We start from the raw sequence: 21,868 nt of genomic DNA, 5'->3' as shown, positions 1-21,868 counted from the left end.
AACTTTACTTTCTGTGCTGTATTCCCTCAGTGATATATAATTTTTAAGTATTTTGGTTGGTCATAGTGAGGATACAAACAAGGCAAGCCCTGTGATGATTTTCAGCCTGCTCCTGTGTACTGCTGCTTTCAGCAGTTTTCTGCCACGCTGGCAGGAGACTGTGCATTGTTACAGGAGCAGTGGTCTTTAGAAACTACTTACTAAAGATGCTAGAGTGTTGTTCCTATGCCCACAGTGTATTTCACCTTGTGGCTTATCAGCCTGGTTCCATGCTGCCAACAAAAAGAAATGACCAGTGCTTACCTAACACCAGAGATTTCCCAACTGCAGGAGTGAAAAATCTTTGGTAGGCCAGCTAATCTGCATCACCTCTCTTACCATTCTCCAGGCACGTTCTGGCTGTCAGGTGATAAAACAAATGTTTAGGAGGTTTGGACTGGAACTAATGGTGACACTGCTAGTGTTGTCTTGATGTGAAGTTCACAGTTTGATCTGAAATGGGTTGACTCAAAAGAGCAGAAAGCTGTAAAACAATATCTGAGGAATCACGACAGGGCACAGTGCTCAGTCCAGAGCTCTGAGAGTGGCTGTGTCTCCACAGGCACCATCAGCTGGCTGCAAGGCCCCAGAAAGCAGCAGCATTACTTTCCTCCAAAGATTCATTTTCCTTCAAATCAGAGGTATTCCTGGGCATCGGACACCCTAGCGGGCTGGGAAGAGGGATGACTCATCCACCTCTCCCAGCTCAGCTGAAATGGGCTAGAAAGGCTGCACTGCAGACACTTGGCCCTGCTGCCACCCTCCTTGCTCCTGGCTAGTCCCTTTCAGCCACATGGCCACTGCAGAGAATAAATGTCTCAGCCCTCATCAGCCCTTGTGGCATGTTTGTCTAGTGGTGTCAGCTACTCGAACTGTCTCCTCTGTGACTCCTGTTTGTGCTTTCTGGCAGCTGGGAAGAACAGTAATCAAAACATGGGTAGGGTGATACATAAAAGTTTATTTTTTTGACTCAGTTATGATCTAATGGCTTATCATTCCTCATGCCTCATGCATCCAAGATGTTTTTCCAGATGAAGCCTGGGAAACATGAATCTTTGTGAAACAAGTCTATGTTACTCCTTAGTTGGTCAGCATGCATTACTCATGTAAAAGTATTCCAGATGAAACCACAAGTTTTCCTGAAAATGACAAAATTAATGGAATTATACCAGCATAAACTCTGTTCTTTGTAAATCTGTGCCATAATTTAGCTAGAGAAGAGTTTACCTTGGAATTAAGAAAATGGAGTTAAAGTGGTATAAATCTGCCTTGGTGATGTCTGTGTTTCCTCTTTTAATTTTGTGAAATCCTTTTCTGCTTTCATGCTGATTATACTTATTTAGATAGACACCTGGATATGGAATTTTCAGAAATCCATTTTCTTCCTGAGAGTACATTTATGCTTATTCCTCTTTTTTTTTTTTTCTTTTCTTTTTTTTTTTTTTTCCAAACAAAGGAAATATTGTTGATATAGTCCTTGGTGAACACAGTCCATGTGTTACTATGAGCCACTGTCACAAGAATCAATTTTAAAATAAAAAAATAAGTCTTTGATAAAGCAAAAAGGCTTTGCTGATTCTCATGCTGCACCTCAGAAGTGTGTCTGCTTTAACTTTGCTACTTTTCTACAATACTTGCAAACAGCAAACCCCACTACGGCAGCAGTGTCAACAGGATGAAACAAATATTTATTCTTTGGTGCATGAGGCCCAGCACTGGGGTGCTGTTCCTCCTGACACCTGTATGAGAAATACTTTTCCAGGGCAGCAAGCAGACCAGGTGAAAGGATGAGGGCAGCAATGGTTTACATAGCTAGGCTATCCACAGGTCCTCTCCTAGCCTGTACGGGAATTACAGCCCTGTGGTTTGGTTATTCAAGCTGTCCACTAAATAGAGAATTGTCCTGATTCAAAGAGTATCCATAGCTCCGTGCCAAGAGTCCAACAAGAAGGGCAAGCAGCAAACATGTGCTCTCAGATTGGCAAAGTATAACACTGTCAAAAGGAACAAAGACCTTTTCTTGTTTGCTCAAATCATGATGCATATGAGGACAAGAGACTGGGGTTAGACAGCACAAGAGATTAGTACTTTAGGATTGAAAATTTAGAAATTCAGGAAACCCCAGGATTGCTAAGGTCAGATATTTTTTCTGTTCTTCATTGTATTAGTCATTAGATTTATTGCCCTCCTCTGACCGTCATGACTGAAAAAACCACAGGAGTCATCTGCAAAAGCAAAAGCAAGAATGAGGTCTGCATTGCCTTGTCCTAGTTCATTCGCATCCAGAGTCTGTCACATGCAGAATCTGCTTCACACAGTGTTAGAGTCCAGCTGCACAGCATTGCTCATTCAGTGCAGCCACAGCTCCCACTGTTCCTATCACAACTTCTTGGGAATGTGATTCCTTTTAATCTCTTCAAGCCAGACAAAATAATGAACATCTTCAGAGCCCAGGAAAACGACCTGGAATAACCAATATGAAAACGAATAATTTTAATCAGTCTCTGAGGTGGTATGAGGAGTTGTATCTCTACATGATTGTCCTGTGAAAGTCACACCACTGAAGCTGGGTAAACTTAGTTATGGCTATCCAGATCCCTTGGGCTAAAGCCATCCATTCCTGTCTGGGATGGTCCTTGCTGAGGACTTCTAAGCCAACAAGGTCAGTTTGATGCCCCCATCCTCCTCTCCTCCTGACATTTGAGAAAATGTCTCCTTCCCTTCCCTTCCCTTCCCTTCCCTTTTTTTTTCAATTGGTACCTACTACTTTCAGATACAGACTGACACTATTTAAAAATTTTTCTAGCTCTCGTCATCATTTGTGAAGTGTTTCAGATCTGATGGAGATTATATATTATTTGGCCTCCCATTTGAGTATATTTAAATATTTTTTCATTCCTAGTCCTATATATTGATCCATAATCACTGGGCAGAAACTTGTCTTGCTCAGTGCTTGAGTTCTCCTCAATCAACCCTGTGTACCCAGGCCCTTCTGCACATCATTTGCTCCACTCCAAATTCCTGCACAGCAGAGCCCCTGAAAGAAATAGTTCCCAAAGCCACAGCAGAGAAACAAATCCCAGTTTTGGTTCACTAACCCAGCTGCACTGTCCTTGCAATACTTTGTTAGCCTGTCAGAAACCCAGCACTTTCATGTCATACTCTAATCAGTTAGATCTGCAACTGAGATTCAGACTACAAACTTATTGCCAGCGGCAACAACCATATCATGGCTTTAAATCAACTTTTGTGTGTGTGTGTGTATTATAACATTATTATTATTATTGTAAGGGAAAGTACTGTGGAGCCAAAATCATCATGTCCAATTAGCAAGAGGGGCTACACATTAAGTTCAAAGAACCCCTTTGCGTTATCTGATTCCAACAGAACTAGTAACAGAGCCTAATCTAACTTTCCATTTCAAGAGCTTTAGGGAGAACAAATTGCCATCAGCGGGGGAAAGACTTGGAATAGCATGCAGCCTGTCCTCTCCTGACATCCTACTCAGCAAATTCCTCACAGATTTCCTCCTGATGTCAGTAAAACTAACATAAAGGTTATTTCATAAAATCTTGTGTGGATTCTAACTTGTGAAAACTGAAGGATCCATGCCCAGAACAACAATACAGGCTCATGTAAAGAACCATAACATTTGTCCTTTGTGCATAAAGCTTAACAAATGACTGAATCAGAGGAGGGGCTGAAGAGTTCCCATGTCGAGTACCAATGCTGTGAGCACATATTGAAATGAATAGCCAATAAATGTCAAAATCAAGGTGACTGATCACATAAAGTCTTCTTGTTTGACTGGAAATTGTTAGGAAAGGTTTCCAGTTTAATATGCAATATGATAAGGAATGGGAAAAAAAGAAGTAGAGTTAAATGTTAAAGTTGCTATAAATCATATGAGTTATTTCTTCAGGGAACAAAATCCCTTCAGCAGATCAGGAATGCCTTAAGATATGGAGATGTGGTCAGGAATGACAGCAGGAGGTCATTTGTTACCAGTGTTGGACTGGCAGTGTCCCCAGAATCAGTTTTGGAACCCTGGTGAAAAAACAGATAAGCAAAGTTTTGGGATTTGGATATTTGCATACTGAAATAATGTCATGCAAATACTCAGAAACTTTTCTTTATTGTGATGCCATCAGAAATGTGGACGGATATCCAAAATGATAATGCTGAGCACTCCTTTCCAGCACACAGTATTTCAGCCAACATCACTGGTATGTTCTGGCTACTTCACGCTGCTCTAATTAAAACTCAGTCATCCTTACAGCTGCTTTGTGTTCCTAGAGCACTGCACAACAGCTGGATCATGCCGTTGATTTTGGCCCTTAAACTCCTTGGAAATTACTGTGTGAATATCGAAACCTTGGCCTTTTCTGTCACCATTTAAGCTTCTGTCACCTGCACCTCTGGCTTCAGCACATGACACCTTTGCATTTGGGTAATGTGTTGAAAAAGTATCAACATCATAAGGGAAGACAGAGTAAGTGTTAGCATTGCTCTGATTTTGGCAGGCTTTCACACTAAGAAAGGCTGTTAGGGGCAGTGTCCCCGAGCGTGGCAGACTGACTGCCACACTTACTGTCAGGTAAGCCTTGCTGCAAAATAAATCTACAAGTTTAAAAGAAATTCTGACAGAGGTCAAGTTCTATCTCCTCTAACAGCAATCATATGCTAATTAGCCAGATGATATGAAACACCAGGTCAATTGGTTAAGCCTCTCTGTTGCCATTTTAATGAACATAACTTTGCATTTGTCCTTGGTGGGCCTCTACTGATTTACACTGAGCATAAGCACACTTGAAATATGCATTCCTAATTTCTCTGTTAACAGGTTGATAAGCCTATAGTCAACTGCTCAGTCTTTACTTGGCCTCATGAATTGTTATCTCAGCTCCCACAAGGACAGATGAATCAAAGTGTCTGTCTTGAGTTATGATGTGACTGGGTGACACACCACCTTTCATGAAGTCTAACATACTCAGCTAAGTGCATCTGGTTGATTATGCAATATTTCAGGTTGATGATGTGTTTCAACTAGACATAAGTTAAATTTAACATTAATTGTGCACTCTCAGGTCTGTAAGTTGAGTCACTTTACTACAGAGAAATCCCTAAAATGGCACATTATTAAGCAGAATATACTGTAATACAATAATCTGTTTTCTACTGCGAAACATATACAAGACAGTCTTCAAATATTTGCTCTTAAAACATGTGGGATGTCCTGGATCCATGAAGCTATTCACTGTAAGCCATAAAAAATAGGTTTGGTTTAAAGATGAAAGTAGCTGGAGGCTGTGACCCACAGGGACTCAGAAGGAAACACTTAGAAAATAGAGACAGATTGAATCCCAACTGCTCTCTCCTGAGAGGAAGCATGGTTGGAAAGTTTCAAACCCATTAAAGTTAAACAAATTGAAAAGCCCTATCTGAGAGGAAACATAGTACTATGTTTATTTTTCCATTATAAATCTGAAACCTAAAAGATTTCCTGAGGTTCTCAGGTATTGTTCATGCTTATAATGGAGATCTGTTTTTAGAAAGTGTAATTCATGTATTTAATCCAAACTGCTTGATGAAAAACACCCTGCATAAGCATTCAGGAAGCTAAAGGCCATTGTATACCTGTATCACATATTGTTTGGATAAGAGCAGGCCTACAATGCTTGGAATCTCTTTGTGCAACTCTCTCACTCCAAAATATAGGGTCTAATTCTCTCCCTATTTATGCTGCTGGATGAATTCCACTGAATTAGTGAGGACATGAGTAACCAGTCATAATAAAAAGACAATCTTCATGCTGAGTGTGAAGCTACAAAAGTGCAAGGATAATTGAGGCAAGAGATTTATAATGCTGGCCTGAGTCAAGTACATGGGCAAGCCACTGCAGACCCAGTGTAATTTAGTAAAGCTGATTAGTCAATGTATTTTAGGTTTTGCTCCCTCACTAGTGAACTGCTGCTCTGAACTCTTCATCAGCAGGTTGTGTGATGTTATTGATGTTGAAAAGCATCCCTTTGACTAATGAACAAACTGAAAACTAATACCAGAGATTAATTTAAATAAGAGGAAATACTTGGAAGCAGTGGAATATTTTTCATTAGATTTATTGCTATAAAAGTTTAGCGGTACAGTTGGTCAAGTGACAGAGCTGAGGAATGTTTGCTGTCGTAGTCTAAGGCTCAATGTAGGTGCTTAAGAAGACAGAAATGTGAGCATTGAATAGCCATGAGACCTTTGGAGAAACCCTGAATCTTTTGGAGAGAGTGTGTTGATATTGCCCATTTACCTGTTAGTGATTTCATACCATTTTTGCTCATTTTTCAAACTTCTTTTCAACTTTCCTTTATGGAACTTATTGTCTAATAACCCTGTGCAGTATTTGCCACCTGATTTACTCTGCATTCTCCATTTTTCTCAGTTACCTGCAATAAAATCATTGCTTATTTCAGAGAAACAGCAGACTGACATTGGTCATGCTTTGGCACTCCACTCTCATAGAGAATTTCTACTCCAGCAATATGCTTTTCAAAAATTTAATTGCATTTCTGTTTCTCAAGTAAGCCACTTGTTAAATAAAATCTATTTGACAACCTGCTTTGTTTTGTAGTGTTGAATTGTGAATTATCAGCATGTCAGCTGAAGAAAAGGAAACATTGGAACGTGTTGTCCCACATCAATTTTCGGTTCCATACATTTAAACTCATATCAGCATTTGTCTTGCTGGAAAAGATGGCTAACCTTACCTCAGGACTTTTTTTCTGCCACACACAGAGTTGTTAAAATGGTTGAGCTTTCTACCACAGTCTCTTGAGCGTGACAGTATTCTTCAGTTTTTAGAAGACTGTTGTTCTTACTTACAGGCAGTATTTCCACTGTGGCTTTCTTATTTGTAAGTAATTTTGTTTACAAATGCATCTTTATGTTTGTTTCTTTCTAGGCAGGGATGAGGTCCCGAAACCAAGGTGGAGAAAGCTCGTCTAATGGGCACTTCTCCAGTTCCAAGCCTGTCATCAGCCACACAGAGAATGAAAAACTTCAGGAGGATGCCAAGAAAAAGAACAAACCTCATCGGAAGGAAGATGAGGTCATGGTTTCAGCAACTGTCAAACGGCACTCAAAATCACCCGGTCCTAGTGAGCGAAAGAACAAGAAGTCCATAGAGCTTTCTAAAGAAGACTTGATAAAACTACTCAGTATAATGGAAGGAGAATTGCAGGTAAATTAAACATCTTCTAAACCATATTTTCTATGTACCTATCTATTTTTAGGCTGTCCAAAGAGCACAGGGCTCAACTAACAGGAACATCCATATTAAAGGCAAAGACCACAAGGAGAGAGCAGTGGTAGTTGGTATTTAACAGTCATAGTTTTAAGTGATGCTTTATTTACCACTGCAGCTACCCAAGCAAGATAAATTATAAACACCTGTCAAAGAAACACCTGACAAACAAATATGGATCTGCAGGTGAGGCTGAAAACAACCACAGGGCAATCAGTGGTGGGTGGGAAGAAGGGAGCAGGGGAAGACAAGTAAATATAGGGAATGTAATTACAATCATTATTGAAAATATTCAAGAGGCAAATATACACATCAGGAATACTGAAAATGAACTTAGGATGTCTCCTGGAATTTCTGCATATTTAGATGTTACTGAGGCATCAGCCAAAGCTCTGCCTGTCCTGTCTGATTTCAGGAGTCCGGTGCTTTGCACATTCCTTGCCTTTCAAAGATCCATTAGTTTTATTTCTTGGAGGAGTGCTTGCTTGGAAGCTTTCTCAGTTGTCCTGGTTTGCAGGTTAATTCAGCTCAGTAGTAAGTCCTTGATGGCAGTCAGCCTAATTTTACACTTACCTTGTACCCAAATGTCTGTCCAGTTTTGAGATTCTCTTTAATGCTAATACATCATTGAACTCTCTGTAGTGTAAGCCTCCAGAGAATTTCAAAATAAGAAGCTGAAACGTGGTATTTCAAAAAGTCAATATGAAGACTTGTGGCTTTTCAAAACTTATCCCCTTTTGTAGTAGGACTGCTTTTCAAATCATACATTCTTTTGGTTGTACTTTAGTGACCTTTTTCACTGAACCAATGGACAAGCAGAAAAAAGCCACCTGACCTGTGTAATATTTTGTCTTAATCCCTTTATTCCAATTAACCATTACTATTTAGCTTTTCATAGAAGGCTTTACTTTTCCCCTGAAACCCACATTCATAACATTATTACTTTAATGTTAAACTTGTTACCATCTTATCTGATTACAAGAAACAATTTTCTGTTAATTTCTTTGGTACATGAGTCACCATTAGCACAACTCTGAGATTCCATCTCACTAAGTATCATTAACTATCACTTTTTCTGCACATAATTCACCTCTAGTTTGTCAGAAACCACTGTCAAGTTCCAAGAAGTATGCATTCAAAATAAATAATTTTGCCAAAGATGGAGAATGGTCATTTTACAATGAAAACCTGCAGGGGAAAAAGAGGAAGAAAATATGTTGAATGCAATTTTGCAGAGGAAAAGAGAAATTACCATTACAGCAAAGTAACCATTTTTATTGTGCTTCATTTGACTTAATTCAAAATCTTGTGTATGTAATTTCCTTAGAGATGGAGCTAGCGTGCAACTTCTGTGGTGAACAGAGCCAAACCTCAACAGAAATGTATCACGCTCATGTTGTTCACAAAGATTTACCCTGAAGTCACCTTTGTGGTCTGGAAAGGGGAGTTGAACAAAGTCACTAATGTTTCCTGTGTGGCAATAAATGTGGTCTTTATTGCTTGAGTAATTCTCCTGTTCTTCACCATAGTCTTTTACTTTGTGGGGTAGTTACACAACCTTTGAAGGACTGCCCATGTTCTCATTTTCCCTATGGGGATGATTGGAATAGATCCTGGGGTTTTAATGCATACAGACCCCAAAGAGATGTCAGGCACTGCTGAAGCTTCCTGGCATGACAGGAGGATATGGGGACACCCACACTGGCAGCTGTGGAGTGTGTCTGTCCTTCTGCTCCTTGCAGCCAGGCAGGGAAGAGAGTAATTATTTTTTATCCACACAAGTTTTTAATTTCATGTCCAACCCCCCATTTTATTTTTTTCCCTGGTACCTGTGTTGACCCATTTCTGAAGTGGGCAAGCTACAGCACTTTGGCTTGAGATGAGAGCCTGGCTTTAACACTACAAAGGAAGATGAGCCAAGGAAGGCTCCAGCCAAAGTAAATACTCTGGTATTACCTCCTGGCTGTCACAGTGACCTAATGCACTGAGTCATTTCATGGCTTTTTATTTTCAGATCTTTTCAGACATCTCTGGTGGCTGGCTGGCATTTTGTTGGACTGACAAATCATATTAGGGTTTACTTTGAAACCATTTCAATACTGGCAAAGCAAACATTATCTCAGCATATGTAAGAATTTGTTTTGAGAATAACATCAGGCTGTACCTGTAGGGAGATGCATTATTTTCTAAATTTAAAAAAAATGGGATAAAATACCATAATTGTTTACTCAGTCATGAGCAGGGGGCATTTTGTGCCCGTGCCACCAGGGTGACACTGCTTTGGAACCCTCAAACAGTGAGCTAACATCTGACAGCATAGACCCATCCCACACTGATCTTGGTATCAATATTGAGCACTTACTTCACAACTTGATGACCCAGCTCTTCATTTTGAAGTCAAATGTGCCAGAAAACCATGGACAGATGCCCTGGAAATTATGTTTATGTCCTCATTTTTACCTTGATTGGTTTTTAAAATTATAATACCCTTAGGTAGCTTGCTTGTGCTTTAGCTTCTAGAACCAAGTTGGACTCAGCTGTGCCTGTCTTTGTGTTTCCAGGCTGGACCCTGTACATTTACTGAATATAGAGAAGGAAAGCTTTTCACGAACATCTGAGGTCACCATAGTCTACGCCTTATTTTGTAAGAAAACAAAAGGGAAGAAAAAGTTTACAGAAGCTGTGGTGATGAGAATGTGTCCCAATATACATGGCAGGAGAGCTCTTAAGTACAGCCTCTCTGAAGGAGAGTGGGAAGCAAATGAACTGATGACAGGGATTTATTTTAATGTCCCTACAGCTCAGTGGAGTGTATTTTCTCTTGTGAGATCTAACTGCTCATATAAAAAAGTAGTGATTACATGGTCTTTAAACCCACATTGAACATATAGTGGCAAAAAACTCATGAATGATTGCTTCCTATACCTGGGAAAAATCTAATTTTTAAATACTGTAAAGCTGATTTGAAAAGAAAACTTCAAATGCTGTTAGATTAAATTGGACCATGAAGTCCTGGTATTAATTTGCCTGGTTGTTACAGTGATTTCAGTCAAACCCACATGTGAATATTATTAATTACAGAGCAAGACAGGCAGTGTGGATCTTTACAATGATGATATAATACTATCTGTGGTTCACAGATTTTTGTCCGGTGGCCTATGTATTTGTCCTGGCAGGAATATATTCCCTTTCTGTATATTCTGGTTTCTGAGCAGCAGCCATTAATCTTCAGCAATACCAACACTGATTTTCAACATTTCCTGATTGGGGGCCCAAAAGGAAATGAGGAGCAGTATTCCTACATGTTTACGACTCACTCCTTTATTGCGTGTTTGGGGAAAAAAGCCACAATAATAAAAGAATATTTATGAAGACAGAATCCCACTACAAATCATTTGGGTTTTCAAGAAAAATAATTTCTTATCCAGATTCTGTGCCTATTGCTGGAGAACAATTTAAGCTTGGGAGACAGTTTCCAATATTTCACACCAATTCAAAAAGGAGCAACTTTTCCACTCAAGGTCTTTCTTATAGCCCATGTTTTACTGCCTTTCTCCAGTGCCAACGTGGCATTGATCCCCGGCAGCTCAGTCCCTCATTGCTGTCGAGTCCCTTGCGTGCTTTAGGGCTGAGGGAAATGTTTCCTGTGAGCCTGGCACTGTTGGGGAGCAGAGCTCCTCGAAGCCATGCAGCCATGGTGTGTAAAGGAAATGCAAGTTAAGTTGTCAGCTGCACATCTCCTCTGTTGCAGACCTGAGGGTGCAGATGGGCAACATGTGAAATGTGATGTCCCGAGGAACAGTGTGTGTAATATACAAGGGATGTATAAATTAATCACAAGACAGTTTCTGACAAGTCCTCAGACTTCCAAATGGTCTAATGTAACACTGGGTTGGGTTTTGTTTGATATTTGAAGGGAAACACTGTGTAGCAGATATTCAGAGGTAAACCTATTTATACAGCATCCCTGGTTCAAAGGGAGAGACCAAATCACACTGTTATTTAAGAAATCCCTTCCTTACAAGTATTTAATCAAGACTGCATTTAATGGTTCATTTGAGTGCTTACAGGAGGTGCCAGAGCAATAGCTTGTTGAAGGGCAGGTGTGGGAGGCTGGTTGCTGGTGGCTGAAACAAGACAGTAAATGGAGGAGATCTCTCCTCCAACAGAGACAGAGGAGCTCACCTTCAGGTGGGCTGCAAGACTTCCTTTTCAATCTGGGAGGATCAGGGACAGGGTAGCAGAGGACTTTGTGTTTTGTTCTCTCTGGTAAGGTGCTTACAAAACACTTTGGTGTCAGTGGCTGCACATCCTGCCACCAGGAAAACCTCTCTCTTAACAAAGTCAATTAACTCAATCGTATAGGTGATAAACTACTCATTGCATTTTAACGTTTTAAAAATATTTTAGTATTTTTTGTCTGTCTTTCTAGCAGAAAGCTATGCTTTGTAAATGAAAAGGAAAGGAAAATCCTTTACTGTTGCCATCTTTCTGCTTTCTACTTTCTTTCCCTTTTGCAGGGTTACATATTATATAATACCTTTTATTCTATAATTTCTCTGTTCAGCTCTTTTTCCTAAGATCTAAATTTCCCTATTCATTTTTCTTCCCTTCTTTATTTTTCTAGTTGTGACCTTTTATCTTACCCTACCTTTTTCAGGTTTCCTTACTACCAGCTCAGGTTTCCTTCGTCCTTATACTGCAGATGCATTGATTGACCTGAGAATTCTGGAGATAAAATTGTAGAAGATCTACTGTATATCAAAGCCCATAATCTAATTTTTTAGGCAAAGGCTTTAACCTTAGTTTTTAACTTAGTTAGCCGTGTTTTAAGATTAGGTGGGTTGTTTACTTTGCCTACTCCTATTGGAAAATAGTCCCAGAACAGAAAATCTTTAATGTTTATCTGATTTCTCCCAATTTTAACTATGTCTAGTGAAGCCTTTATGAAACTCTGCTGTACAGTGATCCTGCTTTGAAAGCCCACCTCCGTCCCTCCTGCCTTTAATGCCTGATGTGTTTGTAGGCAGCATCCTTGCATCCTCTGAGCCTTTGTTTTTGCTGTGCTGCCATGCCACATCCTTTCCATTTCCTCTGGCAAAACAGGCTTTCCATATCCTCACCACCCCTGGACCAGCAGCACTTCCACCCCGGGTTCACCTTCCCGGGGTCTGGAGCTGGAGCTGCACGTGGTGCTTGCTGTAGGAGAGAGCTCCCAGTGCCTCGTGCCTTTGGTTTCATACTTGCCTTTCTCTTAAGGCATGGCATTACTTGGCCTTCCCATCACCTGTCAGTCTGACTAGTGTAAGCAAGAAAATTTTACTCTGTAGCTGTGGTTGTGGTGTTTTTCTCTCTTTTTCCTCTTGCTGCAATGTGTAAACTTGTGTGTAATGCCTCAAACTGCTTTTGTATTGACTTTTCCAAGATATTGCAACCACACTGGGAGAGCCACCTAGTTGTTTAGTTAAAAACACTGTACAAACGTTTATATTTTTCTTTGGTGCCTTTTTTTAATACTCTTGGATTAATAAATATGGATCTGCCTGAAAGCTGAAGCGAGGAATGTGGGATAGATAGGTGGGTAGAAAACAGATGTGTTTATTGTGCAGGAACAGAAATCAGAAGAGAAATCTGGGGCAAGTTGCCTTGGCACCAGAGAAAGCAGTGAAGAGAAGGAGTTTTCAAAGGGTCATTAGCAAAATAGCACAGATTAACAAGCAGCAGATGAGCCAGGGCAGAAAGAATAGGTAAAGCCAGAGAAAAGTGCATGCAAGGGATCTGTGAAGTCTTGTTGGTTGAATTGAAATAATTTAGGATTTATGAGCATATCATTGATGAAATACAAATTCCCCATGGGAAAAACCTTGGCAAGTACAGAGCTACAGGGAAAAAGAGAAGATAGGGTTAATGTGAGGAGGCAGAGGTGACTTAAGCAGAATGGAATGAGGGGAAAGAGGCTGGGCAATAGAAGAAAAAGAGTGTAAGCAAAAGGGGAATACAACAGAGATAAATGGAGCCAAGCTAGACACACAGGGCAAGTGGGCACACAAAAGACAAGAAAATGAAGGGATAGATGGTATCCACAGCGTGGCAAAATAAGAGCCTAAAAACAAACCCTAAAAATGTCTGGCGTATCAGTACAATGAGTAAAAAACTTCTCTCCCCTCTTACTGACCCCTGATTTGTTTGTGTTTTCCTGGTAAAGAATGTGTTTGCAGCATAAAGAAAAAAAAATCAGACCACAGATGCTCTCTCCTATTTTTATTGAATAATTTATAACCAGAGATTAATTTTGCCCAGAATAGTATGGTTTCTTTTCTGTAGCTTGCATTTGCTGCTGTGCAAAGTGCAGAATATACCACAGGAGGTAAGAAGAACTTGTCTAGCAAGTCCCAAAATCATCAATTTTAAAATAGAACCTGTCTGTTTTGTGAAAAAAAAAAAAAAAAAAAACCCAAAAAACCAAAAAAAACCCCCCAAAGGTAAGACAGTATACTGAAATATAGTTAAATTGTGCTATTTAGGTAATTTCCTGCTCCATCTGAAATAAAGGGCAGAGGTACTATCAACTCTAGGGATGATAGCCATCCATCTCTTCGGTACTAAAATTGCTTTAGAATTACACATATGCTTTTCAAAGTACTGAAAAGTCCTCAGTAAAATGTCACTGTCTCTGGATAGCTGTAGGCTGAAGACCTCTTTCACAAAGATATTTTAACATCCTTCTCTAGTAATGCCTGAGCTGTACTTAACAGAGCTGTATCTGTTGTGTTAGTTAGGCTTGAAGGATCAGAAGGGAGAGGAATAATTGGCAAGTGCCTCTGATCCATTGAACATCTCATATAGAGTGGAAGGAAGAGTATGAACAGCTTGGAGTTTTTTCCCCAAAATTCTTGGTCTTCTGTACAAAACAAAAGAGAATTGCCCACAACCAGCTTTTTAAGTTTTGATCTTTTTCCAAACTGATCCTCTCTTGCAAACTTTTAAAAATTAGTTTTAAATAGTGATATAATTTGACTATATATTTTTCCTTTTCTTTTTCTTTACATTTACTTACTAGAAATTGTATATTCAGTGGAGCAGTAATGAAGAAGTTTGTATCTTTTCTCATTTTTCTTGAAAGTTCACTCTGTGGGAGAGCACATGGCTGATCATTTTGCAATCAATGTTAAATGCATGAGCTTTCTGGCTTTAAAATATCTGGGATTCTTTGGAGAGCTTGCAACGAGCATATGTCTTATGTGTCATAATGCTGTCCAGTACTCTGAGTCACCACTTGTTAATTTAACATTGCAGTGGTAGATGAACCTGTTTTTATTAACTTTGCTGCCCCGGTTCTGTGTTTATTAAGTTTTTGTCTGTTATCCTCTAGCTGAGGATCAGATAAGCTCTTGAGAGCAAAACAGATTATTTTTCATCCAAAACAAGCTTTAATAAATGCAAATATAAATCTTTACATAATAATTGTGATAACATGGCTGAGAAAATGTCTTGTTTCTAGGGTTAAAGGCTCCACCTATTGGCTGGCTAAAGTGAGAGAAATGTAACATTTTCACATAGAAAACTGCAGGTCCTACTGAACATCCTGTGTCTCGCCACATCTTACAAAACTGCTGCCTTGAGTGTTTGTGTAATGTCCAAAATGAAGTAAACTCTGACTTATTTCAGAGGGCTGGGCAGATGTGGCACCCAAAATGATGCACTGCCGAGGGAGGCACTATGAAGGGAAATCCTTTCCTGAGGCAGGAAGGGTTTGGATTTTGCAAGTGATGTCTTTCTTATCCTGGAAATTATTGGTTTTCTTTGCAAAAAATTAGCGTCAACTCTTCCATGCCAGGAAAATGAGTGGAACTGAACTAACTGAAATACAGTTGCATGGTAACTTCCAGACATTTGTCGCCTTCAAGTTTAAACAAATCAAAACCAGAAATATTGATGTGACTATGAAACCCCAATTCCCTAGTATTGCCTCAGGCAATCTCAGCAGTTCAGGTAAAACAGCATTTTGAAGGGCTTCCGAGTCATTCTTGGAAATGTAGTGGGAGAATAGAGAGGGGAAAGGATGTCCCCAAGTGGGGCTTGGGGAGGGCAAAGAGAAGGACAGACATTGGGGGGGAATCAGGGGGATTTTGGAGGCAACTGAGGGCATCATGGTCATGGCTGGGAGCTCTCACTCTGCGCCTTTCACTGCCCACCCACCCTCGTTGCTTCACACTCAGAGTTTGGCCACTTCCCTCATTTCCTCTGACAGCTCCTCAGTTCAAATAATTGGTTGTGCTGGAGACTGCTTGCTGTAATGCATCCTACTGTTCTTGCCCATTCATCAGCCACCAGTAACTTGGATGCACATTTAGCAGCACAGAGTACTCAAAACCATCTTGTTGAAGCCAACAAAATGCTTGGACAAGAGAAAGTTGTGTATACAGTTTATCAGACATGTACACAGACTTAGGTCTGTTAGTGTCCCACATGCTCCTGTCTCCACAGAGGAGGCAGAAGGAATGCCTCTGACTTCATCATCCTGGTGGTTACAGCCCTGCTGGCTCCAGCTTGTCTTGCTCCATCCTCCTCCTTGTGTGCTTGTTCCTGCCAGAAGGCAGTAAGATCACTGTGGAAAAAAAAAAAAAAAAAAGCTTGGGCTGATTTGTTCCTCTTGGAGACAGGGTACTCCCAGCAGCAGCTTGAAGTGCATCCCTGAAATTCAAGTCAGAGCACCTAATTTCAGATGCTTCTGTTCTTATACTGCCAATGTAGCACTTGCAAAGAGCAATTTAGACAAGATGAGTTACACATCTAATGAAGATACTTTTTAGTTTCTAATGGATTTCAACAAATTGGATGACAGTACAGAAGAACCTGTACCTGGAGAAAATAAAATTTAACAAATGGGGAGAAATTAATAGGAGAACACTGATATTGATGCCAGAGTGCCATATTTTTTGTAGCATTCACAGCATATCTAGATCTGCTATATACTTGGAAATTAAATCTCATTCATTAGAAATATTATTTCCTTTATGGAATGGAAATTGGAGCATGGTGGGGTTAATTTTATGTGTGAAGCATAAGAAAGAGGTTCACGATCCACGGGTCTCTTGTGTCTTGGTCCAGACTTACTAATAGGGCCAGATGATAAGAGAAGAAAGAGGAAAATAAATGCTTTTCCTTTTATTGCCCTTTCATTAGTCACTTTTCTTTTCCTCTCCTAAAGTGCTTTTAATGGATCACAAAATAAGTTCTGGTTACAAAAGGAACACGGCAACTTGATGGCTACTTGGATCAGTCTGTCGGTCCTGCTTGCTGCTGGGCTTCAGGCCATGTGAAAAATACTATACAGTTAACATTGGCTGAGACAAAAACTCTATGACTGAATACAGCAAACCCAAAACAGTGGGTTTAGCCATTGTGAGGCATTGCTGGAGCATGTAGAACACATCCCAACATGCAGAGTCACGCACATAACTTGACAGTGATCCCTTGCCCTGGTGTCTCTCTGCTGACTGGATCATGACACTGTAATTCTATATGCTGCAGTAACTGCCCCACGGCTTGATAACATAAAGCAAAGCACTCTTTCAGTGTGAAAAGACAAGACAGGGTATCCCAGACCATAATAATTCTGAAAACATCAAGCAGTGTGGAGTTAATACTTCTCAGGGTCTTGCCATGGGAATTTTGCTGGCTGTGGCCCAGACTACAGATAATTAATTATGTCAGTGAAAGGCTCTGGTGGCCTGTTTTCTTCAGAAAAAAGTGACATCATCCATGGAGCGCTCTGGCAATAAAGCAGAACAAAGCTGTGTGGGCAGGAAATAACAGACAGATGTCTTCTAGTGCTCATTTGATCTGTTTCAAGGCTTGCTGGAAGAAGCAATACATTGCTCAGTGCTGCTTCTCCTCAGCTCTGCAATCTTTAGCAGGGACTTTTTCAAACATAAGAGGCCAAATTAATTTCTGATGTAATTCTTCTGGAGCCACTTCAGAAGATTTATGCAGTGGCTGAGCTAGTCTATCATGTGCCTCTTCTCCAGTATTGATTTTAGAAGAGCTTTCTGAGCTATCACAAGATAAAACACAATAAAATTAAATACAGTGTAGAGCTCAAAAGGCATCATACAAGGCCAGAAAGTTCTGCACGGTGTGGAGAAGACAGGACAGTTCTGTTCAACATCCTCAGGGTCATTTGTATTTCTGGATATATATTTCACTTACCCTTTGTACAAAATCAATGATGGTCACTTTTCATCACTGAAGTAATATCTACCTCCAGAGTAAATCATGTACCTAGACTTGAATACAGAAAAGTTAAAAGAAATTCATGCAAGTGAAATCCACAGTTTTAGGAAATTAAGCTAAGATGAAAGGTGTAAAAAAAAGCTTTGCTGTACATAAAGTCTTCCTTACAAAAAACCCCGATAGCCTTACTTTGCCTCAAGTATGTAGTTTTGGTGCCACAATATAAGAAAGATATAAAGCTATTAGAGCATGTCCAAAAGACAGCTGTGAAATGGTGAAGGGTTTAGAGGGGAAACCATAGAGCAGCAGCTGGAGTCCCTTGGTTTGTTCCGTCCGGAGGAGACTGAGGGGAGACCTCACTGCAGTTACAGCTTCCTCATGAGGGGAAGAGGAGGGGCAGGCACTGATCTCTGCTCTGTGGTGACCAGAGACAGAACCAAGGGAATGGCCTGAAGCTGTGTCAGGGGAGGTTTAGGTTGGACATCAGGAAAAGGTTTTTTCACTCAAAGGGTGTTTGGGCACTGGAACAGGCTCCCCAGGGGAGTGGTCACAGCACCAAGCCTGACAGAGTTCAAGTGTTTGGACAATACTCTCAAGACACACGTGATTCTCAGGGCTGCCGTGTGCAGGGCCAGGATTTGGATTTGATTTTCTCAGTGAGTGCCTTCCAACTCAGGACTTCTATGATTCTATGATTTTACGTAATTAGCTGGCATTTTGCATGGCTAGCATCACTGAGTGAGTGATACAAACAAGGCTGCTTCAGATACCTGGTATAGAAGAAAAAAAATATTTACTGAGTTTTTGGCAAAAAGATCTTTGTGTGATGCAGTATGCAACAGAGCATCTAACTTCCCTGATTTGAAACTTGCTTTGTACAATAAGTACAACTGTTCTGGAAGGCAAATTGCTACCGAGTCATTGTAGCAGTATGAAGGGTAGAGTGAGCAATCAGGACTTTAACAAAAGTGTCATTCCAGCTGTCAGGAGTAGTTTTTATGTTGATCTGAATACATATTTATAGTAGTATGAGACAAAATTAAGAAAGTCCACTTCCCTTTTAATGATTTTTGTTTCCTCCTAAGATAAGAACAAAGGGAAGTTACTGGTCTTAAACAGGGACTAGTGGATTAGAGTTAGGAAAGATTTTCAGATACAGGTGTTTGAGTACCCCTGCTTGAAGGCGCTTTCTTTCATTAAAATCAGCTAACTAAGCTAGTGATATCCAGTTTCTGAGGTCTGTAATGGAACTTTTCAGAAATAAGGCTATTCCTGCCTTGATGGCAACACATCATGTTCTGGATAGTGTGGAAAGCAGTGTGAGAACATTCTCCTGATCTCCCTCTTGATGCCTTGAGTGTGATGTTTATTAACTCTAGGTGAAATATTTGTAAAGCCCACTGGCATTTAGAAAATCAGTCACTGGTAAGACCCCAACATTACATGGATAACCTGTGACCTTATCTAGTTTCGGATGCTGAACAGAGCAGCTGTTGTGCTATAAATAACCTGAACTGTGTGCAATGCAAGGAACAACAACACAAGTAGAAGTAAAAGTTCCTGTCTGTGGTTTCATAGCTATTTTTTGTCATTAATCACTGGCAAGAAAAATACAGCTTCATAAGTATTAAACATCTGCTACTTAGTGCACTTCCTTGTGTAGGTATAATAAAGTGTCTTCATAACCAGAAAAGAAATATTCAAAAGCTGGAAATACCAGGTAGTTAAAATATTACATAATTGCATTTCTTGTAAACGCTACTCCTGCTCCTGAATTTTCACAACTTCTTTCATCTAATTAAGAGGATTGTCATCATGTTACTGAAATATTGAGATTTCTCTAAAGTAGTTAGGTGTAAAATAGTTAGATGCCTCCAAACATGGAGCTATGAAATTACCAGTAACTGATTTTGAGAGAGACAAACTATGAATTTGCAGGAAGGCTACTTAGGAAAAAAAATCAGAACAAGAGTTTAGGACATGTACTGGCAAATGATCTTGAGTTGGGTTTTTCTCCTAGCTGGCAGTGATTACTTTGACTCCATTCAACCCATCTTGAATACAACTGATTTTTTCTCCCCGATTTACTAGATGCCTTATATGAAACGAGTTTGATCAGTTCAGTCCCATTTCCCAGGTGACAAACGGCCTGTGGCAAAAATTCCCTGTTTAGTGGGTGCTGAGTTTTGTCAGCAGGCTCATGGGAGAGGCCAAAGACTGTGGGAATGGGGAGAGAGGGCTGTAGTAAATTGGCAGGGCAGGGCATGAGGAAGAAGCCGGTCTGAACGCCCAGCTCGTGTAACAGTCTTTCCATTGACCGAGAATCTGGTTGCTAGGCTGCCAGACCCCTTTTACAAGCAGCAGAGTCATGCTATTGTTTCCTAGATGGTTTCAATTTTATGCAGGAACCTCTTTACATCCTTTCTATATCTTTTAAATATTTTACTAGGCATGTAGTAAAGCGAGGTTTGGAGCACGGCCCCCTGCTCCGCTCAAGTCGGTGAGCAAAACAAAGTCCTTCTACTTTATTCTGCCAAAAATTGAGTGTTTCAGGGTAGCCCTGTGAGGACTGGGCTCACGTCAGCCTTCCATCTGGGCAAGCAGTGTGCACTATGAGAGAAGGGGAGCATTGTCTTGGATTTCCCAGGTAGTAATGCAGACATCACCTTGTTGGTGAGTGCACTCATGAGTGAGGAATAGAGGGGAGGGAAAAGAGAGCAGGCAAAACTTTGTGGGACAGCAGTCCTCCACAGCACCTCAGGCCCTCCATGGGCGTACTCAAGAACTGAGGTCATCAGCCTTTATATTTTGTCACCTCCAGTAAGCATAAAACAAGCTTAGACATAGTTCAGCTTTGTAGTTCTTCTATCAGCAGGAGCAACCGAAGGAGTTAAATGAGCACATCTTTAATCTATCTTTATTGCTCCTACTGCTTAGAGAATCTGGTACTTGGGACACTTTATTAACGGAAAAGTATCTTTATTTTCAAGAACTCACAATCTTAACAGTATAGACAGAAGGTAGCTCAGTGTTTTCTGTAGGAAAATTGAAGTAATGAAAAACTAATAAAAGTCAATTTTTAAAATTCTGTATTTTGACTTTAAAGAGCTTCTCTGACTAATTGCAGTCTTCTGGACTTTTGCAAATAAGTTTCATTGTGTTACAAGCTGTTGCAATATGCAGTCTTCTCAAGCCTGGATGCTCTTTCTCTTCACAGCACCAACAAAACAAAAAAAAAGCAGGACTTGAGAGATGATTTGCCTGTGCCAAACATCATGTTCCTTCTACCAAAACAGCTAAAAACTGTTCTCTGGGATTTATACGCAAGTTTACTTGCAGTTTGAAATAGCTTACTTGTGTTTGTCTCCTAGCTTACCATTTATGCAAAACAGCTTTGTGCTTTGGGGCAGGAGAGGCACCAGCAGTAGATGTCCATCAGTAGAAACAGCTTGCCAGCAAAGTCTTGCCTCTTCTTAGCTAGGGACCCCCACTTTGAGCCTCTCATGCCTCTTCACAGGTATGAATATTGAAGGAGCCCCAGTGTTCCTCTGCAGGATTATTCTGACTTGTTTTCTGAAAATGGTCTGTTTCCTGCAGATCACTATACATTGGAAGAAAACATCTCTCTCTGACCTCTCTTCTAGTTGTTTCAGGGGAAAATTGGTCATCTGGAGAAATATGAAATCACAAGATACACAGGCATGCTGTTTCAGCTCCTTCCCTCTATATTATCCTGAGGAGTTTCAGGGAGACTAACTGGAATTCACAAATCCTGAGGCTGATGGATGTTGCCTGGATTTCTCTCTGACCTAGGTTAGCTGCCCTTCAGAATCTCCCTGTGATGGAGCTTGTTTCTGACCAAATAAAAGCAAATTTGTCTCCAGTTTATTATTAGCATTAGGTTCCCTTTTTGGTCCAGTGCTTCCTAGCAACCTGTGTGTCTGTTTGTCATCTGTTTTTCACAAGCTGTTATCACAACTGAAACAAAGTACTTGGTGAATTAACTGATACCCTGGAAAAGATAAGGATAGGAGAAATGGCTGAACCCAGAAAAGGCAAAAAGCAGCCTGCCACATTAATGCCATCCAAATCCCAAGGGCCAGCAGTGTGGGGTACCCAAGAAGGGTACGGGACAGGGCAGCTGACTGTGCTCCTGGGGATGGTGCCACCCAGCCTGATTCTGGGCTAGGTACCCTCCCCATGGGCTGCAGCAAGGGGTGTTCAGTGCTGACTGTCCTACCCTGTTCCCTTGGGTGTGTCACTGCTTCCCCTCAAAGATGAAGCAATGAATGGGTTTTT

The 21,868-nt window shown here is 40.5% G+C and overlaps 1 protein-coding gene across 4 annotated transcripts in view; it reads left to right on the top strand.

Moving 5' to 3' along the window:
* Nucleotides 1–21,868, top strand: part of FILIP1 (filamin A interacting protein 1) — a 101,133-nt gene that overhangs the window by 35,200 nt on the left and 44,065 nt on the right. For all 4 annotated transcript variants that reach the window (XM_041477364.1, XM_041477363.1, XM_041477362.1 and 1 more), the window contains one exon: nt 6,992–7,270. In XM_041477364.1, the coding sequence (XP_041333298.1) occupies nt 6,998–7,270 (273 nt within the window). In that variant the 5' untranslated portion in view covers nt 6,992–6,997. The remainder of the gene's footprint in view (nt 1–6,991; nt 7,271–21,868) is intronic.

The sequence above is a fragment of the Pyrgilauda ruficollis genome, unplaced genomic scaffold (assembly GCF_017590135.1).
Source record: "Pyrgilauda ruficollis isolate IOZ18807 unplaced genomic scaffold, ASM1759013v1 scaffold40, whole genome shotgun sequence".
Lineage (NCBI taxonomy): Eukaryota > Metazoa > Chordata > Aves > Passeriformes > Passeridae > Pyrgilauda > Pyrgilauda ruficollis.
This window is presented reverse-complemented; position numbering and strand designations above follow the sequence as displayed.